This window comes from Colletotrichum aenigma (assembly GCF_013390185.1).
Source record: "Colletotrichum aenigma strain Cg56 chromosome Unknown KSG_Cg56_contig02, whole genome shotgun sequence".
Classification (NCBI taxonomy): Eukaryota; Fungi; Ascomycota; class Sordariomycetes; order Glomerellales; family Glomerellaceae; genus Colletotrichum; species Colletotrichum aenigma.
In genome coordinates, this window is record NW_023500908.1 from 5,461,934 (window position 1) to 5,489,696 (window position 27,763).

At 51.9% G+C, this 27,763-nt stretch overlaps 11 protein-coding genes across 11 annotated transcripts; 7 read left to right on the top strand and 4 right to left on the bottom strand.

Annotated features, from left to right (window-relative positions):
* Positions 1-204: 204 nt before the first annotated feature.
* Positions 205-529, top strand: CGCA056_v003495 (uncharacterized protein; the record flags this gene model as incomplete). The annotated part of the gene is made up of 3 exons (XM_037318752.1): positions 205-283; positions 339-413; positions 471-529. 3 exons carry the CDS (start codon positions 205-207, stop codon positions 527-529), a joined length of 213 nt encoding a protein of 70 aa, XP_037184213.1.
* A 640-nt stretch (positions 530-1,169) lies between these two features.
* On the top strand, positions 1,170-2,096 carry CGCA056_v003496 (Uncharacterized protein; the record flags this gene model as incomplete). Its single annotated transcript, XM_037318753.1, has 4 exons — positions 1,170-1,222; positions 1,297-1,325; positions 1,379-1,840; positions 1,909-2,096. 4 exons carry the CDS (start codon positions 1,170-1,172, stop codon positions 2,094-2,096), a joined length of 732 nt encoding a protein of 243 aa, XP_037184216.1.
* Positions 2,097-3,348: 1,252 nt separating this feature from the next.
* Positions 3,349-5,632, top strand: nit-4-5 (Nitrogen assimilation transcription factor nit-4; the record flags this gene model as incomplete). The annotated part of the gene is made up of 3 exons (XM_037318754.1): positions 3,349-3,365; positions 3,565-4,653; positions 4,711-5,632. The coding sequence occupies 3 exons, from the start codon at positions 3,349-3,351 to the stop codon at positions 5,630-5,632; spliced, it is 2,028 nt and encodes a 675-aa protein (XP_037184215.1).
* Positions 5,633-5,815: 183 nt separating this feature from the next.
* On the bottom strand, positions 5,816-6,896 carry CGCA056_v003498 (Arylacetonitrilase; the record flags this gene model as incomplete). The annotated part of the gene is made up of 2 exons (XM_037318755.1): positions 5,816-6,204; positions 6,287-6,896. 2 exons carry the CDS (start codon positions 6,894-6,896, stop codon positions 5,816-5,818), a joined length of 999 nt encoding a protein of 332 aa, XP_037184218.1.
* A 766-nt stretch (positions 6,897-7,662) lies between these two features.
* On the bottom strand, positions 7,663-8,121 carry CGCA056_v003499 (uncharacterized protein; the record flags this gene model as incomplete). Its single annotated transcript, XM_037318756.1, has 1 exon — positions 7,663-8,121. One exon carries the CDS (start codon positions 8,119-8,121, stop codon positions 7,663-7,665), a length of 459 nt encoding a protein of 152 aa, XP_037184217.1.
* Positions 8,122-8,903: 782 nt separating this feature from the next.
* On the bottom strand, positions 8,904-9,644 carry tropE-3 (Short-chain dehydrogenase/reductase tropE; the record flags this gene model as incomplete). The annotated part of the gene is made up of 1 exon (XM_037318757.1): positions 8,904-9,644. One exon carries the CDS (start codon positions 9,642-9,644, stop codon positions 8,904-8,906), a length of 741 nt encoding a protein of 246 aa, XP_037182559.1.
* Positions 9,645-10,779: 1,135 nt separating this feature from the next.
* On the bottom strand, positions 10,780-12,718 carry VAOA-1 (Vanillyl-alcohol oxidase; the record flags this gene model as incomplete). The annotated part of the gene is made up of 4 exons (XM_037318758.1): positions 10,780-11,084; positions 11,157-11,308; positions 11,359-11,711; positions 11,768-12,718. 4 exons carry the CDS (start codon positions 12,716-12,718, stop codon positions 10,780-10,782), a joined length of 1,761 nt encoding a protein of 586 aa, XP_037182558.1.
* A 1,344-nt stretch (positions 12,719-14,062) lies between these two features.
* ltmF-1 (Indole diterpene prenyltransferase ltmF) lies at positions 14,063-15,428 on the top strand (the record flags this gene model as incomplete). Its single annotated transcript, XM_037318759.1, has 2 exons — positions 14,063-15,261; positions 15,317-15,428. The coding sequence occupies 2 exons, from the start codon at positions 14,063-14,065 to the stop codon at positions 15,426-15,428; spliced, it is 1,311 nt and encodes a 436-aa protein (XP_037182557.1).
* A 1,820-nt stretch (positions 15,429-17,248) lies between these two features.
* Positions 17,249-17,921, top strand: CGCA056_v003503 (uncharacterized protein; the record flags this gene model as incomplete). Its single annotated transcript, XM_037318760.1, has 2 exons — positions 17,249-17,414; positions 17,482-17,921. The coding sequence occupies 2 exons, from the start codon at positions 17,249-17,251 to the stop codon at positions 17,919-17,921; spliced, it is 606 nt and encodes a 201-aa protein (XP_037182556.1).
* Positions 17,922-18,725: 804 nt separating this feature from the next.
* Positions 18,726-21,455, top strand: CGCA056_v003504 (uncharacterized protein; the record flags this gene model as incomplete). Its single annotated transcript, XM_037318761.1, has 3 exons — positions 18,726-18,761; positions 18,813-19,613; positions 19,935-21,455. 3 exons carry the CDS (start codon positions 18,726-18,728, stop codon positions 21,453-21,455), a joined length of 2,358 nt encoding a protein of 785 aa, XP_037182555.1.
* A 1,732-nt stretch (positions 21,456-23,187) lies between these two features.
* On the top strand, positions 23,188-25,185 carry RTase-12 (putative RNA-directed DNA polymerase from transposon BS; the record flags this gene model as incomplete). The annotated part of the gene is made up of 1 exon (XM_037318762.1): positions 23,188-25,185. The coding sequence occupies one exon, from the start codon at positions 23,188-23,190 to the stop codon at positions 25,183-25,185; it is 1,998 nt and encodes a 665-aa protein (XP_037182554.1).
* Between the last annotated feature and the right edge of the window lie 2,578 nt (positions 25,186-27,763).

The window sequence follows — 27,763 nt, forward strand, 5'->3', positions numbered from 1 at the left end:
TACGCAACGTGTCAGACAAAACCTTATTCGCTGGCGATGGTTCCAAAATAGCCGTATCCGTACGCCCTACATTTCATATTCCCAAGCTGTATTGAAAAACGTCGCTTACAGCCATGATGCGCACCTATAAATACGTGGGGAGTTGCTGGTGTTTCTGCCTCTTTCTGTACTATTAGTATTATAAATCATTCAACACTTCCGACCATGAAGTTCTTGATTGTCCCAATTTCTCTGTCCTTCCTCCTCTTCGGAGCAGTCGCAGTGGGACAGGGTAGTGTGGGTAGTAAGTAATTGGTTCCTTAAAACGTGTGGGATCTGATGTTAACGTCCTTCCGAAGGCCTTTGTGCGAAAGACTCAGACTGTCTGGCATGTTTGAATGACGGAACTGGAAGGCGTCTCTTTTGTCCAGGATGTATGCACCTTCAACCCTATATCCCCCTCTCGAAGTCAGTGGGCTAACGTATCACAGCTGGAAATGGTGAGAGACGCTGCGCCATCAACGAGAAGGCTGGTAGATGTGGGCCCTAGGAATAGGTTTATTTTGCGCAATTCTCTAAATGAGCGATATGATGTTGGCATTCTAAGTGGAACTAGCAAGTATTTATGTTTCCTCTTTGATGAGTTCTAGAGCAATCTCTCATCGGACATTGCGAGTGAGCGCGGAATCAGATCTCAGTGACTGTCAAGCTAGCCTACAGTGAGTGGGCGTGACTCGTCGACTACTCAGAGGTAGAAGCCCAGGGTTGCCCACAGAATCTGCTGTCCTGCCGCAAGCTTACATCAAAATCAAAATGACAGACAAGTTTGCTGTGGGTATTGCCTATTCTGCTGTCATCGGATTCAAGGTCATGATCGCCTTCTATGCATTTTCCGATATTCCGTCCCGACTGAGAGTGGGCCAGTCTAACGCAGGGGTGACGCTGGTGGCCAATCGATGATTCACAGGGCGCAATTCCCGCTGACGCTAAACTCAATCAGTGAGGAGCCAATCATTTATAGGTATAAAGGTGCGCTGAAACTATGAGTTCTAGCTGGACACACCGCAATTTGACCCGCTGACTCACCGTCGTTGACAATCGAACATCACATCAAACGTCTTCTCACTTGCCTATTGTAGTACACTACGCCTTAAGGAACATTAATAGGGAACGTTGAGACTAGATCCATTATGGGAGAGTCAACTGCGAACGGAGTGCCATCCAGCAAGCCGGTGCTATTCTTGTAAGCTGACAGATGCACCTTCATCCGGAATACGACCTCATCTAAAATCGCGTACTGGACTGATGAACTTTTAGTGATATCGATAACTGCCTTTACTCCCGCAGTAAGTAGCGAGTTCATCCCTGAACACATTGAAACTGACATAGCCATTCGTAGGTCACAAGATTCACACAATGATGGCCAAGCTCATCGACCAATACTTCATCACACACCTCTCATTGCCAACTGAAGAGGCCACGAGACTGACCTATGAGTACTACACCGTTTACGGCTTGGCTATCGAGGGCCTCGTGCGACATCACCAGATTGACCCCATGGACTTCAATGCTAAAGTAGACGACGCCCTTCCCCTGGAGAACATTCTCAAGCCAGACGCGGAGCTCAGGCAACTCCTAGAGGAGATCGACAGGGACAAGGTTAGACTATGGCTCTTTACGAACGCATACGTCAACCACGGAAAGCGCGTTGTGAAGCTACTAGGAATTGAGGATCAGTTCGAAGGTCTTACGTACTGCGACTACGGCCAAGTACCCTTCATTTGCAAACCTGCAAAGGCTATGTTCCACAAGGCAATGCTTGAAGCTGGAATTGACAGACCCGAAGACTGTTACTTTGTAGGTGAGTTGCACCGAGATTCTCAAATGAAGATGCCCTCGATATTTCACCATGCTTACAGTGCACCATAGATGACTCATACGCCAACTGCAAGAGTGCAGAAGAGCTTAGCTGGACTGCAGCGCATTTGGTAGAAGAAGATCTGCCAGTTCCTGAGACGAAAGCGTCGACTCATCAAATTCGTCACTTGCGAGAGTTGAGGGATGCCTACCCGCAATTCTTCAAGTCCACTGGGTCAAAGACCGCCCCTGGCGCTTAATTTAGAGCAAATTTCCACTCGGTGTTTATGTCCTGGTCCGATAGACTTACACACAAAGCCTCGTATAATTACTGAACATTACACAAGTGGTATCACCCGAATCCCATTTCATCTCGACGAGGAATTTATCGCTGGCCGCCTGCATCTCACACTTAGCCACAGCTGCAATGCTCAGAAGTTCGCAGGCGAATTTTCTTTCGCGTGTTGTTCAACAAGAAAACTTCTTAATTCCGATCTATGAAACACAAGGCTGAGACTCATTGCTGAGGTCGACGGTTGAAGGCGCCGAGGCTGGGTAACTGGCTCTATTATTGCCTCCCTCAACGCAATCGCCGGAATCAAATGGGCCAATCGGAAACATCATTTTGATTCCGACAACTCTCAAATTTGTCGAGTTTCATTGGCCCAAGCTCTTTTCTTTGTTGTATTCGCTATGTGAAAAAGGAATGGTTAAAAAAGGCCGGGCTCCACAGTCATGACTCTCTCACCCTGACTCTCATTGTCAACGCTCTCTCGGTCGTGGCAAAGCCGTCTGGCCTCCTTTGCTGAAAGGCTCGGTGAAGAGGGCTGAAGAAGGAGCCGACAAGCTTCTAGACCGAAAACAAAGGGCATGGCGTCACGCATTCCGTTGGTTAGGTCAGCTGCAGCGACCAACCACGTCAAAGACAGTCAGCCCCCGCGTTGAGACATCTGAACTTTTCCTATCCCCCTCACCTCGACCTCCACCGCCCGACGGTTGACATGGCTCATCCACCTACTTAATTGCACCTTATCCTGCGGAGGTCTCCACCCCGCAACCACCCGATAACATCTCGCGACAGGCGACGTCAGGTCAAGCTTGCGTGGCGGCGAGATATCGATGAACCCGAGCTCCCCGTTCGAGTCGTCGTCCCAGAGTCCTGCCCCTGAGTCTGACCGCCCTGTAAACTGAAGGGCGCCGATCAGCAAATGAAGAGCGGCCCCCGTTGGCCGAAAGTAGCGAGCTGCCGCTGCCATTCTCACCGGTCCTCCTCGGACGGCGAGCGACTCGCACGCGGGTTTTCCGGATAAACCTACAGTGCTTGCTTTTCGCGTGTGTGTCAGTGTGCAAAAGATTTGATTCCCTCTCCCAAGACCAGCCATGTCCCAGAAGCCAACAAGCTTCGCTTGCGACCGGTGCAGGGCGGGGAAGCGAAAAGTAGGTCACCCCATCGGTCGCCTTCCAGACCAATCTGCCTAAATGTGCTCTCCCTTTCCCCTTTCCCTATACCCCATGGGGCGAGGTCCCTTGTTAGTTTCGCGAACTGCCGTGACTAACTACATACCGTCGGCAGTGCGATGCAGCCCGTCCTGCATGTTCGCTATGCAGCAGGCAGAATAGGGAATGTGTTTACACAGAACAGAGGCCCAGGAAGTACGTTGCCATCTGTGCTGCAGTCAGACGGCACGGGATACCCAGGATGCCGTCACACTGACACAACCTTCACAGACGAAAGTACTGGGACGAGGATTATGTCAGAGCCCTCGAGGCCCAAGTACAGTCCCTCTTGCTGGCTCTGGAAAAGCAACAGGACGGCTCGGAGAAGGAGACATCACCACCAGTATCATTGAGCGAACAAATACTACCCGAGTCCGATGCCCTCCATGAAGGCCTCGATGATGCCGAGGCAGCTGAGCTAGCTGAAGCTGTCCCCACCAAGGGCCCTACAGTAGAGTTCCGGGGTGATTTGAACGACACCCCATCGACAGGCAAGGATGCCCAAAGTCAAGAGAGGTCTCAACGGGCCATGGAGGAGCTGTGTGTGATGCTGTGGAGGACGAATGTTGGCGATGGCGTGACCATCATCAACGACCCCACCACTGGATCCAAATACGCCCTCGAGGCAGCTCAAGAAGCCCCTCCATCGGCACAGTTCGTGCCGCCAGAAAATGTTCTCGCGTATTGTCGACAACCAGGTCTCATACACGAGATGGCCGACACTTTCTTACAGAACATCAACAAAGAGCATCAGTTCACCCAGTATACGAACATCGACTTCCTCCAGAGGTACCCTTACCAGGCCCCCGACGAAGCATTCTTACACAGCGCCATCATCGCCACAGGAACGACCTTTTCACTCAGACCGGATGCCATGAATATTGGCGACACCTTTGGCCAGTTTGCCGAAAGCCTCGCCTTCACCTGCTGTCGATTAGCCCCCACGGTCAAGGTTATCCAGGGTCTCTCCATGATGTCCTGGAGATCTCTAGCTCTAGGCAGAGATCACTTTGGGTGGATCTTCATCTCAATGGCTGCAGGTATGTGCGTGCATCTGAGGTTGCATGTCATGGCTCTTGATGAATGCGAGGCAAGACAGCTTGAGGCAAGCGAACAAGATATCCGGACTTTCTGGATGTTTTACATCATCGATCGCACAGCTATATCTATCCTTGGTCGCAACTGTGCTCTGCCCTGGCGGAGGGTAAATGTGCCTGACTTTGATACAACCTTTGAGAGCTCTACGGCGGATCTAGCTCAAGTATCCTTTGCATGGCAGTGCAAACTATGGTATCTCCATGACCAGTATATGGACCAGGTGTAAGTCGGCTCATTCTCAACCAAGGAAACAGAACTTGCCTAACATTAGTCGCTTAGTTTCTCAACGACGTTCGAGTCACTTCCAATACCTCAACAAGTCCGCATCTTAGTCGCAAGCCAAGATGCCCTCAACGCCTTCTTCCGGTCCCGTGACAACAGACTTCACCTGACCGGCGATTCAACACCAAAGCCGGTTATCTTGTTCCACCTGGCATACCAGATGACGATTCTCATCACCATGCCTCCTTTCCTGCGCATATTCGCCACCATCTCCCAGGCTTCATCCTCGTCGTCGACAGCCACCGGTGGACAGAACTCAGAGTTCATGCTCCTCGTCCTGCGGTCTCTCACCGGAGCCGCAACCGCGACTTCACGGCTCGTCAGGACCTACCGCCGCGCTCATGGGTTCGAGACACCACCGAACCCCGTCATCATCCACCATCTCCTCAGCGCAGCCATCGTTCACCTCATGAATGCCACAAGCTGGACCCCGGCCCTCCGCCACCAAAGCACGTACTGGCTCCGCCAATGCCTCGAGCTACTGCGGGAACTGCAAATCGCCTGGCCTGTTCGTGCGGTAAAGAGCATCACGGTGATCCGCGTTCTCGCACAACGTTGGGGCGTCATGAGAGCTCTGCCGATTGAGTTCAGCTACCAGATTGAGCCGACCGCTCCGGGAGCTGATCGGGATTATAACGCTGCACCCACGCTGGACAGGTCGACCAGCGACTGTAGCACCGCTGCTGCCAATCAAGTCGGTCTCGAGTATGAATGGGACAAGTATGGGGCCGCACCTTCGGAGGCACCAGTAGACTTTGGGACACTAAACATGAACTCATTCGCTTCTTTGGGGACGCTGGACGTGTCTGGGCTTGGCGTGGACCGCAATGATCCGGTTGGCTCTGTTGACATCTTCCAGGCTTTCCAAGGGCTAGCGAACTGCGAGGACTTCAATTGGCTATCGGGGAACTCAATGTAAGACTAAGAACGAAAAGTGCGTATAGACCGAGCGAACGATTATGATCACCAAACAGAGAAATTGAAACGCTAACCCCTCCCCCTGACAACTTTGAAATTTGATCCACTGAATGCAAAATGGTGGTATTAATTACGTGCCGAACTCATCATACATGCCCACTGACAAACATTCCCGCTGAAGCAACTACAACACCACCACAGACTCTTCCGATTTTGAATCCTTGTCAGCATCGCTGTGCAGCCTAAGAACGACCTTGATCTCTTTGTCAACAGACAGTCTCAAAAGGTCAGGTCTGCTGTAGTGACCCGTGCAGTCCGCGAACATCTTCGTCCTGTGAATCATGTCCATGTCCAAATCAGCGTACAGAATCGTCTCCGTGGTGTCATCGACAGGTTCCGTAAGCCTACGGCCATCAGGGCCAAAAATGGCCGACGTGCCGCCTCCGGGGCTGTTCATAATGGCACCCTGGGCGCTGCCATGCGCCGCAACACCCTTCTCGGTAATCAGAGCAGTGCTGTGGAGCACGAAGGCATTTGACTCAATCGCATATGTGCGGGAGAGCGTTTGGCATCCTACTCGGGTTGGTTGTTAGTGCCAATAATTCGGAACCACTACCTAATTAAGTGGCTAGTCATTGGTGGGATCGTCACAAACCTTCAGCGCTCATGGACCACATATCGGGGCCACCTCCATGCGGGGTAACGCTCGGCCACGCTGCGACGTGGATCTCCTCCTTTTGGGCGATGGTGTTGTACTTCAGCAGCGGCTGGATGTGCTCCCAGCAGGCCAGAGAACCGACACGCGCGAAAGGGAGCTCGCCGACGCTCTTCAGGCAGTGACCGGACGCGTCGCCAAAGATGGTGCGCTCCATGTGCGTGGGCTTCATCTTGCGGCGGTGGACCTTGATCTCGCCGTCCTGGCCGATGAGGGCTTGCGCAATGAAGAGGGAGTTGTTGTCGTTCTCAGAGAAGCCGAGGGATACGGCAATGTTGTTCGCCTTTGCGCAGGCCTGAATGGTGCCCATTTCCGGGGAGTCGACAGCGAGAGAGTTCTTGATGTACTTGACGTTGAGGTCGAAGTCGATGAGACGCGACCAAATCCAGCATGGGTAGCCGGGAATCCAGCACTCCGGGAAGGCGATGAGCTGGGCGCCGTTGGAGGCAGCTTCAGTGATGAGCTTGCACGTCTTCTCGACGGCAGCGGGGAGGTCGACCCAAGCGGGCTCGGCCTGGGTGCAGGCGACCTTGACAGTGCGGACAGTCATGTTGATTCGGGACTGGAGAAGTGAAGGAGGCAATGTTTGAGGAATTCAGCTGAAAATCTGGGGTATTTTGAATTTGACCAAGCATGGAACTTTCTTTGGTTCCACGACCTTGGAACGGATGACGGGCATGTTTTATATCAACATGGACAAGTCCTTGGCTGACTACATGCAGTAGCCAATAGCATGGATCTAATCCCGAGTAGGCTGACCAGAGATAGCTGTCCGTAATTACTGGCCCATGCTCTGTTGGCTCTGCCTCAGAGATAATGGAGGATGGCGGACAAGCGGCCTCAGCTCTCTGCCGGTTCCCTGCCCGATGGACACCTGACTGCATTAACCCGATGGTTCACGGGTGTTATCTGCAACTAACTAACGGTCTCCACCGAGTTATCGCGGGGAACGGTGACCCCGCGTCAAGCAACCGGATGCGGGCCGCAGACGTCCGCATCGATATTACGTCGTGCGGCCCCGCAACTCGGGCGGAGTCTTAACCGCCGCAACTTGAGATGGCAGATAGCAGGGGTCAATCCTACGGCTTATCAGGCCTTCCAGCTGAAGGCGAGGCGGTTGTACGAGGGCGAAACAGTCAAACCTAGAGTCTTATCATGGTTGCGCATCCTTCAATGGATACGGGGGAAATGTCGGTCTTATCAACTTCTTCGAGGGCCCAGCAGCCAAGACCAACCGGATCTTTTCGTCATTTATCTAACTCCACAGGACCCTTAACAACCGAAGCCTTTGCTGAAGAATCAGTCCACCACTCGGCTCAATAAGCGCCTCCTTCCCAAGGTCGGTCGAAACGAGTCCCTTGAGACCCTTCAGATTTCAGCTCCAGCCAATCGAGGTATCCCACCCACTTCTTTTCGGTAATCTCACGCAAGTCGAACCCCTCCTGGCCAGCATCGACAGAGTAGCCATTGACGCTTAGGTAACTCCCAAACCTTTTGCCCTCTTTCCAACTGTCTTTCGAAGGTCTCCAAACCTTTGTCAGCTTCTTGCCGTCGACGTTATTACCCTGGGTTTCACCGTCGGACTTGACGCCGAGAGCCTCCAAATCGACCTCTGTAACCTCGCCTTGTCCCATGAGAATGAAGCATCGCATCCCGCACGTCTTGCAGAAGAGGAAGTGCAAGTCTTTCTGGTAGACTGTGTAGTCACCAAGATCCTTGTATGGGTCCAAAGGATGCAGCAGGATGAAATCCTCTGGGGCCGAGTTGAGGCGCATATGGAAAAAGCCTGCCTTCTGACAAGTGGTGCAGTTGCATCGGTAGAATTCCTGATGGGCTCGTGGCCCCTTTTCTTTGGTTGGACGAGGTGGAGGCAGGGTATGGGGAAAGGTGAGGAATACGATATACTGCGTCTCCCCACAGTGGCATGAACCCTTGAACGGACGTCGTGTGGGTTCAAGTTCAGTCATGGTGGATCGAGTAAATGTTGAGCTTGATGCCGAGTTCTTTTGGGATCTTTCTTTGCTGTTGATGCCAAGTAAGAGAGGGCCTTGGAGCACCATCAAAGTCAATAAACGTGTCAGATGCGGGGAAGCTTTACACGCCCTTATGTGACATCCAAGCGTGCGTTCAGCCCAATCAACGCCTGTTTTAAGAGACCCTGCAGGTATCGGTGGTACAGATTGCGTTATCAACTCCACAGAAGATGCATCTCCTGTCAGCTTCACGATCTCAACGACATCTAGGCCTTTTTTTGGTGAAATGATGTGCAATATTGATGGCCCTGTCTGAAAACACGACCTGGGTTCCTGAACAGCGATTAGGGCACGTTCAACGGTGGAAAATAAGGTCAAGCCCTGATTAAATCGCTCTGAAGTCTGTATTAAGGACTATTATCTGTCTACTGCCTGGCTTTCAATGAAGCCACCACCCAGACGTATCCACCCGAAGCACATCTCAACATCAACCCGCTACGTATCGCAAATCAACCCATTGTTTAGCTTCTAGCTGTGTATTTGAAGCTTGTCACTGAGGCTAAAGCCACAGAGTTTCCATCCCCTTACCACGGCAACAGCCCTTGCCTATTCGAAAACGTTCCCGTGACGCCATCAGGTCCTAATGTCGCAAGTTCAACAGCCCGAATAGACCCAAGTGACGCCTCGTCTGGGCCGGAGTAATCGGTCATGCTAGTAGCGCAGTACCCGGGGCAGCATGTGTTGAACTTCCATGAGTCGTCGCCGTGGTGTCGAGAGGCAAATGTCAAGGTCGCGTGGTTCAAAGCCGCCTTGCTGGCCCCATACTCAAGGTAGTCGCGCTTGGGTCCCAGGCTTGGATCCGATCGAACCGCGAGGCTCCCGAGCCCCGAGCTGATGAACACGACACGTCGAGTCTTTGAAGACTTTTCCAAGAGCGGTGTGAAAGCGTCTGTGACCTCCACTGCTCCGAAGAGATTTGTGTCAAAGACCTCCCGGAGCCGTTGTCGAAGGTTGCCTTCGGCCTTGCCGCGATTAATTCCAGCGTTATTGACGATGACGTCGATGTAGCCGAACTTTTTCTGCACTTGCTCTACAGCAGCTGCTATGCTCTCATCGGAAGTGACATCGAGGACCAATGGCTCGACATCGCAGCCGGCCGATTGAAGTTCTGCGGCGGACTTCTCAATGGCGTCTTTTCGTCGGCCGGTCATGTAGACATGATAGTCTGGATTTTCCGAGGCCAATCGCTTGACGATCTCATAGCCGATGCCTTGATTTGCCCCTGTGACGAGCGCGATGGTCTTGTTTGTGGTCCCGTTAGACATTTTGGCAAACATAATTCGTATGGACACTGGCTTGTGTAAGTGTAGTACGGAGTGTGTCGGAGTGATTAGTAGTGCACAAATGAAAGACGCGTCGAGTTCTTATGCTAAGCAGCTGGTGCACTGCAAGCTTTGGTCTGGGAACATCAGATGAGTCCCTCTCGTAGCTCAAACGCGTCGCTAGGTATCCGATTCGGCACCGTATTCTAGACCGAGGGGACAAGCTCCAGATCAGATCCGTATTCGCGGCCATGCTAGGCTGTAATCAAAGCTTGCATGGAGAATTTCGAAGTTTTAAAGAGCTTGCATCCTTGTCGCAGCAACGCACATGCGGCTTTTCGTCTCGTGTTTGCTCGGCCCGTGAACGGACACCGGAGGTGCGGAAAACGTTGATCCCCCGTTGAAACTATGTCCACGTGTTCCAGTGTTTCGGTCTCGCAATGGACATAAGATCGAGCGGATGGCCGATATCTCCTGTCGTTGCTATGAAAAGCCATGTTTGGTCAACATGGCTCAGCAAACCGCAGTCTATCTACATCGATGATTCTTCATGCGCTATGTGTGGGTGGTAAACTCGAATGTGGAATGGAAAACGACACTGAAAGGTCCTGCAGAGAACACGCATTAAGAAATCAATAAAATAAGGTTCACAAGGCTTCAGGACCTCATCAGCGCAGACTTGTCGGCAATTGAGCGCCAACTACTGGCGCTTGCAAAAATGAACATGAACAATCCATCAGAGATGAAGTTCAGATTTGCAAAAGTAACGGGCCCTAACCAGGGATCGAACCTGGGACCTCTCCCAGAAGCGAATAGTCGAAGACAACCCTAAGGGAGAATCATACCGCTAGACCATCAGGGCTGATTAAGCGAGAACCGCTGATTGCTGGGTGTGGATTGCAGAGCACAAATTCATCAAGCCAGCCCGCGCTGCGCCCGGAGTGTTCTCGTAAAGTGGGAGCATGAGCTAGGTTCCTTGGGGAAAATTGAATGTTCCGCATAGTCGTTCTGTAAGCAATATGGAAATCGGATTCGAGATCAACGGAGTGGGACTTAGTGTTAATTACATGCAGGTACTCAGTTTTATATACAAATGAGGTGCTAATGTGCCGGGTTGCGATGAACCATCAACTCCTGTCTATTTGATATAATCCTTGCCCAGCGCCCACTTCGACTTATCATAACTCTTGGGCCAAACACCACTCTTGCCTGGTGCCAGGATACCGTTGGGATCCAACGCGTCCTTGATGGTCTGGTTCATTTTGCCCAGCGCATGGTCGTTGAAGTCGTAAGTGTCCGCAATCTGATCCATCAGCGCAACGTGAGTTCGGAACTCGCCCCAGCCGTTGTCCGCACAGTCCTGGATCATGGTACGGACGAGCCACTGCGCACGGCGACGTGCATCGGGATCCTCCCGGTTGTAGACGATGCATACAATGTTGTCTGTGCGGCCACGTGTGAGCAGTCACCATTTCAATGCCGGCTCGAGCCGGGGAACCCGTTGGAGAAACTTACGCATCTCTCGCATTCCGATGCTGAGGATACCGAAGTAGTCCATCTTGGCCTCGGCAAAGCGCTTCTTGGCCATCTCGTATTGCTTTTGCGCCGACTTGCCATCGACCTTGGAGATTGGGGAAAAGGACAAGAAGGTGCAGTTGGGAATCCAGCTACGCTCGCTGTCAGATAGGACGTCTCATGGTTTGTGGTTACGACTTACTGGTTCAACCATCTCAACTCATCCCACGTTGGGATACCCTGCATGGTGTCTGAACGACAGTGAAGAGTGCTGAACTCTTCCTTGCGGTCCTCAAGCAAGAACCATCGACTGCCCGGCACCTTGGTCATCTCCCTCTTTGTGATTTCAAGATGTGCCTTGCGAATGGGCTCGGGTCCGTAAGCAGCGCCGATGTAGACCCACCGTCCCAAGTTGACCTTCTTAGCTGCCGCATCAAGCTGCTCCTCAGTGAGGGGAACGTCAAGTCCTGCGTCCGTGTACTCTGTGCGGGGATGGTAGTGGGCAGCATCGAGCGCAATGTGACGCAGACTGGCAGCATTCTGAAGAACCATATTCTAGACACATTCGTTAGCGAGCCCCATTGAGCAGGACGAAAGATCCGACTACTTACCACACGTAGGGGGCGGATGATGTCGACAACAGCCGCAAGATCCTCATCCTTCTCATAGGTGACCATGAATGGAGTGAAACCCGGTGCTGCAGGCATGAGCCACATGCCCATCTTGGTGATGATACCATTGTTGCTCTGAGAAAAGATGCCGTCGTTGATGGGGCCAAATCCGTAGGGGAATAGCTGCCAGCACTCGTTCTGATGCTGGTCTTGGGGAGGGACGCCCTTTGCAGCTTGAGCGCGGCCTTCTGGGCTCTGCATAGCGCCCATACCAGTGCGAACAACTTCGCCGTTGGCAAGAACAATCTCCATGCCACAATGCATCATCCAATGGTCTCCGTAAGGCGTGAAGCCCACTCCATGATCTAACGCGTTGCCGATCATAGATCCGTAGCCGAGCTCAGGAGAATCCAGCCAGACCTTATCGGCGAGTCCGTTGTCGTTGAGATACTTCTGCATTTGAAGGTATGTCACGCCAGGCTCGACAAGGCAGTAGCAATCCTCGGCATTAACCTCGAGAATACGGTTCAAATGTGTTCCAAGATTCATGACCAGACTGCCAGATACTCTTGGGGCGGCACCACCGTAGCCAACATTGTGGCCTCTGCTGAAGGTCCATACGGGCACGAGAAAGTCGTTGCAGAGCTTGACGATAGCTTGAATATCGGTGACATTCTTGGGGTGGATGAGAGCGCTGCCAACGAATTCCTCCCGCTCATAGAGGTGGTGCATGTCGTGAGTCAAACAGTCGACAGTGAGGTAATCGCCATCGTCCAGCACAGTTTCATTGCTGATGATCTGGAGGTTCTCCTTTCCAACAGTCTGCAGCAGTTGGGAGGCGAACTCTTGGAACTTCTCGACGGAGACACCAGGTGGGAGGAATCTGGGAACTGGAACGGCCCCGCTGGAGCCATTCGTGTCCTTGACTGTGCTGGTCAGACCAGGCGCCATGTTGTGATATCAGTGGTAGTATGATGGAAAGATTCTTGAGACAAGTCTGAGAGATCTAAGAAGGAGTAGAAGCTCTTTGAAGTGAGTCAAGGATGATTTTGGTGGATGATTGATACGCGCTATGAGTAGAAGGGATGTAGCTCTTTTATTACTCGAAAGAACCAAAATGGGCCTCTCAGGAGCTCTAAAGCTATGGAGCTCAGGATGAGCTCATGACGGAGACCGCACGATTGCGGACGTTCGGGCTCCCGAAGCCGCCGCCGGCGATGTTCCAGAAACAGATGTGAACAGTTCATCGAACATGACTTGATTGAAGTTACATGATCCACGTGAAGGAGGTCCGATCCCTGAGGCTCCAGTTCGACCCAAATTACTGAATTCGGGGGACGATATACGTGTCGAACTTTGCCGAGTCCGTTGGAAATATCCGAGCCTGAATCCCTACGGCCTTAAGGGTGTGATCTCGACACCACCGCTAGTTGCCGGTGGTGCATACCCGAAGCCTTGTGGAACACTTTAAGGAGTTCAAGCTTTTCAAAAATGTTTGTTGTTCTTGTTCCATCTGATTTCAAAGTCGCTCGAGAGTTGCATATTCCTTCCGTCTTTGGAGGCTGAGGGAGCCCGGCTGCGGTGGGATTCGTAGAATGACTTAGGTACACCGCCATCCGGTGGGTGTAATTGGCCGTGACGGACGGGCTTATACGAATATTCGTACCCGTATATGTTTCGATTACGAAGTAAATGCCACTCCATCATGAAATAGTGTTTCGCCTGATCTAAGTACGTCACCATAGCAGGGCATCCCATGTCTGTTGCAGATGTCCATCTACGTGATTCAGCCTCTAGCGTCGCGCTTAACTGGACTTGACAGCAAGAAAAGGCTGAGTTTCCTTGACCAAACACCCAAATTCTGCCCTTTCAGTCGGTCGAACGTAGGCATACCCATGCAACCGGAAGGGTAGTGCCCAGGATATTGCCGTGTCTGAGTGACGTTTTCGCAATCTGGCACCGGACATGGCCAGAGTCTGGCTCCTGAGTCCTGCGATTTCTCATCACGCGAGGAACGCGAGTGTATCTCGCGGCCAATGTTGCCGAAGTCGCGATAGTCGCCGTACGAATTTCCCTGTCTGTCAACGCCTGAAAGCCGACAGACATGGACTGTGACGTCCGCAGAATTTCTCCGTGTCATTGAAGAGCGACTCTCTCGAAATGGAATGTTGATCGCCTACGTTATAAAGACAACCTCGTGCTGCACATCATTTCGTCCGAGAGCAACTGAACCCTATCCAACGCCCACCTAAATATTTTGACTCTCGCATATTAACTTCTGTTGATCTTTTGACAATGGCACCAACTGCAATCCTCGACACCACTAACGATAGCCTTCAGTCACCTCTGAAAGCTCATCCCTCAGCTGTCACCGAAGGCACTATTCCTATTGACCCTCCCCTAAACCCTAAGCACAGGTGGTGGTGGGATAGATGCGCGCCGCTGCTGAACACTCTGCTCACGAGCGCTGAGGGGTACACACCTGAGGAGAAGGTGGACCACCTGCGCGTCTTCCGTGACGTGGTGGTGCCCTCGTTTGGCCTGCCGACACCCAAAGCCAAGGTTCGACCTCTGCTCACTTACGACGGTTCTACGTTCGAACCATCGTGGAACTTCACAAAAGGCGATGACGGAGTGATCCGCTACACCTTCGAGCCTCTTGGCGATTCCGCCGGTTCGGATGAGGATCCTTTTGCTGGGGAGATTGGCGCTGCCATGATTCCGATCCTCTCGCAGGTGTCATCTGGAGTCGACATGCGCTGGTATGAGCAGATTTTACGAAGATGGTTCGTCACACCTGAAGAGGCCGCCATTGCTCGATCGCGGATGCCGGCTTTTGTCAAGCGCGTACCACAACTTTTCCTCGCCTACGATATGAAGCGCTCGCAGCGATTCCTGAAGGCCTACTTCTTCCCCGTCCTCAAGCACTTCGCCCTCAACGTCACAACAGAAAAGCTGGTCTTTGATATGATTCGCGACCTGCAGCCCTGCGGCGACAAGCTTTACAAGGCATCCGAGAAGCTCCAGAAGTACCTTGCCACATGCAAAGAGCCTTGTCCGGTCGAGATGATGGCAATTGACTGCGTCGACCCCCACAAGGCCCGAGTCAAAGTATATGCCCGCACAACGTCGAACTCAAAAGCGGTACTTGCAGACGTTCTCACTCTTGGCGGAACCCAGACCGACGACGCAACAATGAAGGGCGTTGAATACGCAGAGAAAGTCTGGCATCTCCTTCTCGATGAGCCCGAAGGCATGGCCGCGAACCAGAGAAAGGATGCCAGAGATATGCAGAACTTGCACAAGGGCATTTGCTTTGCATTCGAGCTGAAGCAGAATGAAGACCGGATTGACATCAAGGCTCACTTGCCGTGGGGTCAGACGTCACGGAGCGATGCACAGACGATTGAGACCTTCACGCAGGCCCTGCAGAATGTAGGATGGGACGAGTCTGCAGAAAAGTTTTCCAGAGGCGCCCACGAAACTGCCAAGCTGTGAGTAGGAAGCTTCAACTTGATCTTGCATACACTGGCTAATTGAAGCTCATAGGCCCGGCCGAGACTACTCCAAGCCTGGAGGACTGTCATATGTATCGTACAACTACGGCACCAAGGGTCTCTACATGTCTTCGTATTTCTCTCCAAAGGTTCAAGATAACTGAAAATACGACCAACAGCACCTTTACGATGGAAGATTTCATTGGAATATGGGGCGTTTAGCAAGATGGGGTTTGTGCAAGGTTGCTTTTGGTGCACGGCAGGCATGGGCGCAAGAGCGCTCAACTTACCAGGATAGCCGCCACAGGAGCGATGAGGTCTACTGGCAAAATGGTCTAGTCACTTACGTTACTGAATATGTATTGTTGATCTCCAAGCTTGATTGGTGATTTTGAGCGCCGATTTTATCAGACGTTGAGAACTTGAATTAGCCAGACAATTATTACCCGTCATGAACAATCTTTCAGTATCCAAAGAGTCGCCAGTGAGTTTTGACGTGAACATGAGTCAATGAGCGGAATGTAAACTCGTGTAGCATGCAATGCTGCGAGACCCTTCCGCATCTCGATCGCGTCTCGATCGATCACCTAGACGGAGGTTTACGCTCGTAGCACCGGTCGGGCAAATGATACCGGTGTGGCTGAGGTCTTCATGCTTCGCCCATCTATCGCACTCGCGTCAAAACTCGGGCCGTAAGTGCGAAGTCCTGTCCGCTAAGTTGTCGCGGTATTGCGGACCGGCGAAAGGGCCCGGGGCCGCTCAGGAGTAGAGCCGGACGTATGCCGAAAATTCTGAGACACACGAGTAATAATACGCCGTGAAACTTTTCGTGCGGCCGTCTTTTCATGATTATGATGACCGCCTGAAGCGGACCTCAAATCCTGCGAGTAGCCGTCGCTGCTGGTTGCGCGGACTCTCCCGTTAAGACGTACCGCCGGGCGGGAAGGTGCGAAAGCGATAAGGTGAGGATACCAGGTCGTGTCAATGCTAGTGTCGCAAGTTGCGAACTCTTGGAGAATACGAGAGGCTATTGGAACGTTATGAACACTTGTCTTCCAGTTGCCAGGCCACCAAGATGTCTGTCCCCTTCCCTCGGGACATTTTGAAACATCGCTGCGGACGTCCTGCACATCTCCCCAACCAACCCCGGCTTTGTCCGTGACAATGTTTCGAAGCATCGGACACCTGGAAAGGGTAACCAGTCGTCCCTTACCTTCCATCTGCAGCCTGACAGACGTCGTGCTCACATGCTGCATTGTCCGTGTTCTGCTTCGCAGTATTGTCCGGAAGTGACCCGAGCTTCTGCCACATTCCACATTCCTTCTATAGGGCGATTTCCGAGCTACCTTGGTTCGTCCGAAGTTTTGAAATATGCTTGAAACCTTTCTTTCGGTGGTTTCTCTCTCAATTGGTAGGACTTGCTCTCACCCAGAAACATCACGCAGAAGCTAAGACCTTCTGTTCGCAATGGCGCAAGTGCTGATGCCGCCATGCCGGGCCGGAACCGCGGATAGCATCCTTCCAGAAGATCACCATTTCAGGTAGCCCCACTGCATTTGACAGATGATTACGACTGCGGTAAGCATGATTTTGACGTCGATAGCTGAGCTGAGCGCCGGCGGCTCGGGGAGGCCCCCCTAGAACGGGCATGGAGTGTTGCTCTCGACCGAAGACCGCCGGTCCGTAGGATCATGCCATGCCCCTGTGCGATCGTTTTCGGACATGTCCATTTTGTGTCTTGCATCACGATGGACTTGTCGTGAGTAAGTGAGCAGAAATTAGCCTGAGGGAGAATACCGAGACGTCTTTCCATAGTATATAATCAAGCTTCTCACCCTTAAACTGCCAGAGAAACTTTCAATTCATCATCACAACATCACAACCAATCATCAACAAGAAAATACAAAGGCCGTCCAACATTTCGTCGTAACACCCAACCACACTATCAATATACTTTTATCGACCGCACTTACACAAAAACAACATGTCTGGAGTCACCGAGCGCAAGATCATTCCCGTCAAGGGCGGTGTCGACGACTGGAAGGAGCCCCTGAAGGCATACCTCCTTGCTCTGAAGACCCATGATGGCTACCTCCGCACTCGTTGGGGACCCTGGAGCGAGAATGAGCAATACCTCGATGTCATCTCTGGTAAGTAAAAGGCTCGAGCGAAGCAGTCAGTCTTATGGAATACAACGTGGTTAACGTGCATCAACAGGCTGGAAGACGAGGGAAGCTCGCGACGAGTTCTTTGCCTCTGCCGAGGGCAAGTCGGCCATGGACAACTTCAAGACTGTCATCAACGGCGAGGTCAAGTCATACTTCATCAAGTTTGTTCCCTACGCACCGAGAGGCGCCATTGACTCCCCGATTGCCGAGGTCATCACAATCAGCGGCTCGTCAATGTCCGAGGATGAGATGAGAGCCCAGATCGACAAGGCCCGCGGCATGCCTGGAATGAACGACCTCGCCAGTGGTATGTCAGTGGAGGATGTCGACGGTGGCAAGGTGTTTGTCGCGGCTTTGGGATGGGAGAGCGTCGAGAAGAGTAAGGCCGCTGACAAGTCTGCCTACGTCCCCGCTTCTGGAAAGACAGAGGTTCACCACGTCAACTTCCACTACCCCATCAAGGGTTTCTCTGTTACCAACACCCACTAGATTGCATGGTTGAGCAAAGTTTCTGGGGATCATTAGACGGGTTGCTGGTCAATAGCGGTAGTCTGATATCTTGGAATTCAATTCAATACACAACCACGTGTCCAGTGAATAATGTCTAATTAAACTCGACGAACAACTTTATGGGACTGCAATGACCTTCTGGTTGCAAGCTGTCATTGAGGTTGTCACACAAAGTAAATGTGTTGGCACCTCCCCCGACACCAGTGACATGTCATTGGCACCAAGGTTATCTATCCACAAAATGCTCTTTGTACTCCAATAAACACTCTAATGAACACCTCCGCGCGTCTGTGTCAAGAGTTCCATCAAGCCGACGGAGCCGAAAAGATCGGACGGCCTGAGACAGACACGCGTTTTTGGTGTGCTTCATATTACTGTAATATCGAACTGCCCCAACGGACCGCAACTTGAGATGAAAATGTGACGTTCACAAACAAAGTTCCGCTCGGACTCGGGACGGAGGGATGCAGTCCCCAAACCGGGAGTCCGACCCCTGTTTATACAAACACGACGTCGACAACCAAGCAAAGATGAGATATAATCACGGCATGTAAAACTGCAGGAGTCTTTCAAATGCGGTGAAACGTAATCGCGTACTCGGGATAGAGCGTCCTGGGGGCCAACATCAGTAAGGTAACCTGGTGGCAGTAGCATTTGTAAGCTGGTCGAGCAATTTAAATAACAATGTAGTTCTCATAAATAGGCCCTCGCAGTCTTTGGCCTACCTAGTTCTGAATGTGAAGCACACCTTTTATCACAATCTCAAGACATTATACATCAAAAATGGCACCAAAAATCCAGAAAGTAGCAATCGCTGGCGTAAGTTTAACTCCCATGACTCATGGGCATACCTATCTAACTGCAGCTTAGGCAACCGGCAACGTTGGTAGCCACGTTCTCAAAGCATTGGTGAAGGATGGATTCCAAGTCACCGTTCTGACACGCAAGCAAGGGTCGTTTCCAGAGGGAGTCACAGTCAAGGTTGTTGACTACGTCTCACATGACACCCTCACAGACGCCTTGAAGGGCAATGAGGCTTTCGTTGATTGTACTCTTGTCCAAGACGACACCCCTACTCGCATGATGGACGCTGCCGCTGCAGCTGGAATCTATCGGTATATCCCTTCAGACTTCAGCTTGGACTTCAACAACCCCAAGCCCCACACTCTGCCCATCTGGTTCAAGAAAGATGCGAACGACAAGTACCTCCTTAAGAAGTGCGAAGAGACCAGCATGACCTGGAGCATTGTTTGCAACGGCGCCTTTTTGGACTTCTGTCTACGCACTGGCTTCTTGAACATTGACATTCAAAAGAAGAAAATCGACTACATGAATGACGGGAGCAACGTAATTGCGTGGACCACCCTCGAGACTGTCGGTAAAGCAGTGTCTGGAACCCTGTCACACCCCGCTGAAACGGAGAACCGCCCTTTATATGTTCACTCTGTTTACAAGAGCCAGAGGCAGATGGCAGATCTTTGCAAGGAGGCTCTGGGGTCTGACGGATGGGAGGAGACGAAGTCGGACATGGAGGAGAAGTTTGCTTGGGCAATGAAGGAGATCCAGGCTGGAAACTTTAACCTGGGCGTGCTGGCAACTATGATTCAGTATGCAAACTCCAGGGCGGACTTTTCTTCGCCTTGGCCGCAGGATGATAATGCACTGTTGGGCGTGAAGGAACTTTCTGACGGGGAAATCAAGGAATTGATCAAGAGTCTCTAGCTAGATCACAGATCACCAAGTAACTGGCTGCGCAGACCGAGTCAATTTCAGCCGAAATGCAATCTATACTCCTATCTTTCCTTCCAGCACACTTCCCTCCTACATACAATCCCGCCGGCACCCACTGTTAGTGCCGTGCTGGGTCCGCAACCTGAACACTAACACCACCAAATCAACCCCCTAACAACCGGAACCCTCGCCCGCGATGGCCTCACAGCCGGCCGCGGGCCCCTCGCAGGCCCCTAGGGGTCTCTCATCCTCTATGCATAGTCTCCCCCAGACCCCTCCCCCCCCTACCTCCCTACCTCCACGACCGAGGGGCCTCACGCCCCCCCCTACCGGCCCTTGGGAAGGGGGCCACGATCGGCCACCGCCGCCCTCCAGCAGGCTCGAGAGGGTCAAGCCCTCCGAGATGAGGCCCTGGACCTCCTCGCCAGAGGCCTAGATGCCCTCATTGGGACGGCCCCAGCACGACTGAAGGCTACAGCCCAGGGCCTCATCGATACCTTTACCCGGTTTGCAACCGCAGAAATCTCTGGACCCACCCCTGGCCCCGGCAGTGGAAAAACGTATGCCCAGGCAGCTAGTAACTCTACCGCTAGGGGCCCCGGCCCCGGCCCCGGCTCCGGCCCCAGGTTGAACCCAGCAGCAGGCCGGCGGGCCACCAGCCGCACACGCCAGCCTAAGCAGACCCAGGACCTCCGCCTACTAGTTCGGCTCCCTGCAGAACACATCCCTACCTCCAGAACCCTAGCCCCTCACTCAGTTAAGATGGTGGTAACAAGAGAGCTTAACTTACAGCCGCAAGACCTAGTTGAGGTCCGCCATACTGCTACAGGCTTCTCACTTCAGCCCCAGAACAAGGAGATCCAAGCTTTACTTCTCCAGAGAGCCCCTGAGATCAAAAGCTGCCTTACAGCTGAGAAGGTTGAGGTGCCCACTAAGTGGCATCAGTATATCGTCCCATTCTGCCCCCTCTACTTTACTAGCCTCGATGGTAGTAAGGTTAGCATAGAATCTGAAATAGAGGAAGAGGTCTTCCTAAAGACAAAGCAAAGACTTATTTCCTGGCGCCCAACCTGGGATAGCCCTGATCTAGCTACAGCTACGCAAAGCCTGGTTATCGCCCTCCCTCAATGGGTTAAGGAAGGCTTCCGCCTGTTTGGACAGTCAGGTCCTGCTCGTCTGCTCCCCCCGAGGAAGCATATCCCTAAACGACACTCCCCTGGCTGCCAAGGCTTTCACTCAAACCGCTACTGCACCCGGAAACCCCTCTGCGAGAACTATAGCAAACCCTTAGATACTCATGAGGCTGGGATCTGCTTAGTTAGGCCTAAGTGTGCTAACTGTCATGGGCCCTTCCCAGCAAGCCATGCAGACTGCCCAGCTAGGCCCCTACTGGTTAACAGAAACCTTACTATTCCAACCCAGAAAGAACTGCGAGGGATCCAGAAGGTTGGAGAGAAGGCGTCTAACGACCTTCTAGCAAACCAGGCTAGCTCCCCAGGAAGCAGCACACAGCAAGCTGAGGCTAGGCCAAGCGCTACTTCTAAGCGCCCTCGACCCCTCACACCTACGCAAGACTCAATTATTGTTGCAGATACTGCTAGTATAGCTGGGAGCAGCAGTATGGATGAGGATGAGGCTGAAGACTCTGAAGCCCTCCCCCCCCTAACTAACCGCCCTATCCATCCACTCCCAAGCAGCAGCAGGAGCCAGAGGGTAGCCCAGAAGCCTGACTATAACGTTGTTAATGCCTACACCCACCTCGACCTCGACTCAGAGCTATAGGCTCAGGCCAGCTACCCCACAGGTACTACGAGTTGCCCAGTGTAATGTGGGGAAGAGGAGCCCAGCCCATACAGCTCTCTTAGAGCTCTGCTGGGCAGATCAGATCGACATAGTTTTGGTCCAGGAACCCTGGATAGGCTATAGAGATAAGATGCAGATTAATACACACCCAGGCTTTGACTCCTACGTACCAGTTGACTTCTGGAACAGCAGAGACATAAGGCCTAGGGTTATGACCTTCACACGCAAAGGTCTAAGGCTGCAAATACAGCAACAAAGACCTACCCAATCAAGAGATATCTTATGGGTGAAAGCTGGCGACCTCACTATTATGAACATATATAGGCCGCCAGATGAGCCTATAAACCAAGCAACCAGCCTCCTTCTAGACTATCAACCGCCAGAGAGAGCCCTTATCGCTGGGGACCTTAATGCCCGCCACTCCTCTTGGGAACCTGGGTCCCCTAGCCGGAATCGAGGAGACGATATTGCAGAATGGGCGGAAGGCTACAATCTTCTGTTTATTGGGGAGGTTGGGGCCCCTACCCATACCCACGGGCATACCCTCGACCTAACCCTCTCAAATATTCCCTTTACCGAGGCTTATATCAGCCCACACCTACACCCAGGGGCTGACCACAAAGCCATCACAACAATTATCCCTATGAGTAGGGCCCAGGAACAGGGACGCCGGGCTAACCAGCTCTCAGTCCCAGAGTCAGCCCTACCACGGCTGATCGACCTAGTAAAGGCTGGGGCTACAGCCTTACCTACTCTAGGGGAACTGCCCAGCCCAGCAGAGCTGGACACCCTAGCTGCCCAACTGGTCAGCCTCTTCCATACAGCTATTCAAGCCGTAGGCAAGAGACGGACTAATCAGGGTAGGGGAGCCCCCTGGTGGACAGAAGAATGCTCAGTAGCCCACCAAGCTGCTATTAAGGCTAGGCGCCAACAGGCCCAAGAACCTGGGCTGGTCATACCTCCCCCTATCCTAGAGGAGCAAAAAGTCTTCCTAACAACTGTGAGAAGGGCGAAACGCACCTACTGGACTGCTAAGATCGAAGAGGCTAAGACAGACCAAGACCTATATAAAATTATAGGCTGGCGGAAGTCTAGCCTAGCAGTTAAAGCTCCGCCTCTAATAGTGGAAGGGCAGACGATCAGCAATACCCACGATAAAGCCCAAGCCTTGCGGAAGGCTCTACTAGAGCGATTTAGTGCTACAGACGACCTATCTGGGAACCCTTTTGCTACCCCAGTGGTTATAAGTCGTATTATACCCTGGCAGAATACAGTTAGCATAGAGGAAGTACGCCAGGCTACTCTGACAAAAACTACAACCCCTGGGACTGATAGGATTACTACAAAGTTGCTACAATGCACCTGGGGATTAGTAGCCAAGCCTATACAACAGCTCTTCCAGGCCTGCGTTCAAGTAGGCTACTTTCCTAGACCCTTCCGCAATGCGGAAATTGTCATGATCCAGAAGCCGGGGAAAACAGATTTCTCTAAGACTGGGTCTTGGCGCCCAATATCCCTGCTGTCCTGCTTAGGCAAAGGCTTAGAGCGGCTGATAGCAAAGAGGATGGCCTACCTTACTATCCTAGAAGGGGTTGCCAGCCCACAGCAGGTTGGAGCCCTACCAGGGAGGGCTGCAGTCGACCTGACAACCTGTCTAACCCATGAGATTGAGAGGGCTCTAGATACAGGGCTTACTGCGACGCTAGCAACAATGGACGTCAAGGGGGCGTTTGATTCCGTCTTACGAAACCGACTTATAGTCAGGCTACGACAGCAGGGCTGGCCTAGTAGCCTGATCAGACTGATCTACACCTTCACCTCCAGCCGAACAGCCTGCGTCAGGCTAGAGGATACTACTACAGAGGACTTCCCTCTATCCTGTGGACTACCGCAAGGCTCTCCACTGTCCCCTATCCTCTTCCTGCTCTATATAGCTGATATCCTAGCTGATGATCGGAAGCTGCGGTTTGGCTATGCAGATGATATAGGCTTAGTAGCTACTAGCCCCTCGCTAGAAGAGAACGCTACAGCCCTAGGCCAGGAGATCACTAGTATCCTCAGCTGGGGAACAGAAAATAAAGTCGCCTTTGATCCAGCTAAGTGTGAGGCAATCCACTTCAGCAGAAAACATAAACAGACAACAGACCTACCAGATATCCAAGCCAGAGGCCTAACTATTAAGGCCTCAATAAAGCCTATAAGATGGTTAGGGGTCTGGTTTGATAGGAGACTCTCCTTCCAACACCATGTAGGAATAAAGGTAGCAGCAGCAAAGAAGGTAGCCTATTTCCTACAGCACCTTACAAACACAAAAGGGGGGCTCCCAGCAGCTGCAGTTCGAAAAGCAGCTATTGCTTGCGCCCTCCCAATAGCCCTATATGGAGCTGAGACCTGGTATGCAGGCTTGACCAGACCAGCCCTGAACAGCAGCACCAGTATAGTCGGCACAGGGCAGAAGGGTTTAGCCTGTAGAGTCGGAAGAGTTATTACAGCAGCAGCAAGGGCTATCCTACCTGTCTGGAGGACCACACCAACCAGTGCCCTCATCCGAGATGCTGGCCTACCAACAGCAGAGGTGGCCCTTGAGGCAGCGCGACTACGCTTCGCTACACGCCTACAGAAGGTTGACCAACAACATCCCTTGGTCCCAAGGCTTCTACAGCCAGGGCGGCAGCAGACCAGGCTCCAAAGAACAGCTGGCCTCTTACCTAAGTGCCCAAGGCCAGCACTCCTACAGCCGCAATACCCCCCCGGGTCTCACCACCCTATAGTCACACAGACGAAGGAAGTAGCAGCAAGGATCTTCCAGGCCTGGCTTAAGACTGTGCCAGATAAGCATACTATTATCTACTCAGACGGATCTAAGGCCCCTGATGGCGCTACAGGGTTTGGCTTTGTTATATACCGTAAGAACAAACGTATAGCCCAGGGCTGCGGCCGCCTTGGCTTAGCAGAAGTGTTTGATGGGGAGGCTGAGGGGGCGAGGGCAGGGCTCCGACGGGCCCTCCTTACCTCCCAGGGCCAGCCTATACACATCTGTATCGATAATACCAGCGTTATCCAGGGAATCCGAGGCAGGGTCCCAGACTCCTCACAAGCGGCCTTCCTTGAGATCCAAGAGGCAGCTAGGATCCATGACATACGAACCCATTGGTCCCCAGGGCATGAAGGCATCAAAGGGAACGAGGAAGCAGACAGCCTAGCCAAGGAGGGCACAACCTTGCCAGCCCCTAGGGGCCAACTAGCCACCCTGTCAGGGATCAAACGGCTAGCTAGAGAACGTATATGCCGCCAGTATAGAAAATGGTGGAAGCAAGAGGCAACACCCCGCTATACCCAACTAGGGCTTAAGGCTTCCCTCGCCTGCCCCCCTGAACTAGCCCTGCCACGGGCTATACTCCACCATCTCCTAGCAGCCCGGTCAGGCCATGGAGACTTCGAACAATACCATCAACGCTTTAACCATACAGAAGCACTGCTTACCTGCTCCTGTGGGGAGGCAAAGGAGGCAGACCACCTAGTCTACTGCCGAAAGACCTTAGCGAGGAGGCTTCAGTGGCCGACCCTCCACCCTTCTAGTCCACAGGAGCCTATAGGACCAATAGGATCTCTGGATCGATACTACAAGGGGCTAATCACTGATCATGAAGGCTTCCAGGCCTTTCTCTGCGTGACAGACTTCTTCCGGAAGATCTGCCCGCGGTACTAGGGCCCAGGTCTGAACCTAGGCCTTAGTAACGAACCCCCTCCTCGTAGAGGAACTGACGAGTATAACGGAACCAGGGAACCAGCGGGAACTAGGGACGGATAGAACACATAGTAGCCTATGGGCAAGATTTGGAGGACGTTAGGAAGAGGCGTGTAATGTAGAGTATATAGCTTGAGCCTGCGGCCCTCCACGCCATATACCCCTCGGGAGGTCGGCCGCAAGGGCGGCTGCGCCCTTGCCGCCACGGCGTTAAATACAACAACAACAATTTCCTTCCAGCAGCTGAGTCGACAACGTACATCTCGTTCTGAGTCAACATGGAATTTCATACCAGGAATATTCATAGTCTATGGCTTTGGAAACTAGGAACTAGACACATGATATCACGAGAAATCTCTCTAGTCATTTGGAAACCCATAATGTAATATGCGAACTTTTGTTCAAATTTTGGAAACTATTCTCAATAAGAACAGTCTCACCTAGATTTTCGTGTGAACAAGAAAACACTGACTGGCAATACAAGAACAAAGATGCTTTTAACTGGTTCATAATTGAAAGCGGCTCACCAGAATTATGGGTTGAAGCAAGTACTTCAAAGGTCACTGTTGTACTTCTTTTCTCCTGAAATCGGCCGAATAATAGGCGTTCACCTAGCTAGATCGGCCGTGGCGTTGATAGCTTTACGAGATGTCAGAGGCAAAGACCAGTACCATACCAATTACCACTAGATGACTTCCAACTTGAGTGACGGGATGCTTTCATAATTTAGTGAGGGATCATATCGTTTTCGTTCCGCCGCTCCTCGTCGTTGGGCAATTCACAACAATCAACGAGGGATGATTCCACACATGCAAATGTCGCACTCTGAAACATGGATATCTGTACAGTTCGCTGACCATATCAATGGGTCAGTAGCAGACTTAACATATTGCCTTGGACTGTGCTCGACCTTCTTGCCACCTTGCTCTTTTGTTGTTTGGAACGTTGATGGTGCGCATGGGTAAACCGCAAAGTGCCGCTTCTGGTATAGTCAGGTACCGCATACAATTCTAGAGAATGCATGGTTAGTCTTCTTCAAGTTTAGTCATCTTTCAGTTATCTCGAAGGCATGAACGTGTCGGGAGCCAGTGCAGAACTAGTCCTTGGAAACGCTAATTAGTTGGTGCTCTAGGTTAGCGGAGAGTTGCCATAGGTGTTTGCGTAATGCGAGAGGAAAGCCGACTACACAACGAGAAAATACTACAGGTTGATCGAAATATGAAAATTTATAAAGAATACCCAGATTGTTATCACTCGCAGAGCCAAGGGTTCTACACTTTCGAAGATTTTGAAACAATCTCTTGACGGGCCACGGGAACACCTGTAACCTAATGGTCGACTCAGATCGTCTCTTGCGTTAGTTTGTCGGACACATAAACAACTTTTCCATGGATACATAAGACTCTTGCATGCAGAGAAAACATTCCAAGACGTGTGCCGTTCTTCCACTACACGTCGATCTGAAGATGCTGATACCCTTGAGCTCATCGAGAAGACAGCATACCCACATCATGCATGACTCACGTTACCATCGTCATTACTATGGTGAAGTCCTCTGAATGAACAAACAACGGGCTATTCTCTATAGGCTCGCATAGTCAGGATGCTTGCTGGTAGCGCGTCGTGCCAGGAATGCCAGAAAGTTTAAGCTGCGCCCGAAGCATTTCTAACCTCACCTTTTCCGTCTTTATGCAGCCTTTTCCGTGGCCAGCATATATGTTCCTTCAGATTTCTGATCTCGCTCTCATTATTCATCTTGGTTCATTATGAAGCAAAAACTCTCTCGGCAATGAGCAACTAGTTGATGTAATTTCAGTTCCCACATCTATCCTACTCCGAGTCCAGTCTCATCTTTCAAAGACGATGGCTTACCATTCTAAACATCCGTGCCTAAATATTTTGCCGGTCGGCACACAACAAGGTTTCTCGACGGCGATGCAGAGAGAAACTCTACTTTGCCGTTGGCGACATTCCCTCGAGCAACGACCCGGCAAGACGGATAGCTTTACAGCCGGCAGATTCTGGCCCGGACACCGGCTTTTGAGCTTCAACTACGTCACGGACGTAACAAGAATACTCCGATAAAATATATCCAGACAATTGAGGTTCATGCGCTATAACTGCATCTCAAAGACCATATGCTGCGACAGGTTGATCTATTTACAGTCTTGCTCTATCATGAAAGTTAGGAGTGGAAACTTGCATCTATCGAATGTGCCTTCGATATTTCACGGAGTCACGGGGTGGCTACGGAGATGCCAAGTCTCAAATTGGACTTCAAGATTCCATCTGGACAGTTTGAAGCGTGGGAAGATGACCGAGAGCGAGCGAGTCTACCGCGTTTCATGCCAAGATGCAGGTTATCTTCTTTGAAACCTGTGAATACAATCGGGCGTTCATTATCCATAGGTAAAGACCTCGCGAGCAGAGACTAAGGCCCAGTTCGTAGCAGGATCTACATACGTACGTCAGTCTCTTGAAGACAGCCAGCTTTATCAGCGCACAGGTGATTGCCGGTTCGAACTGCAAGATCTCAGCC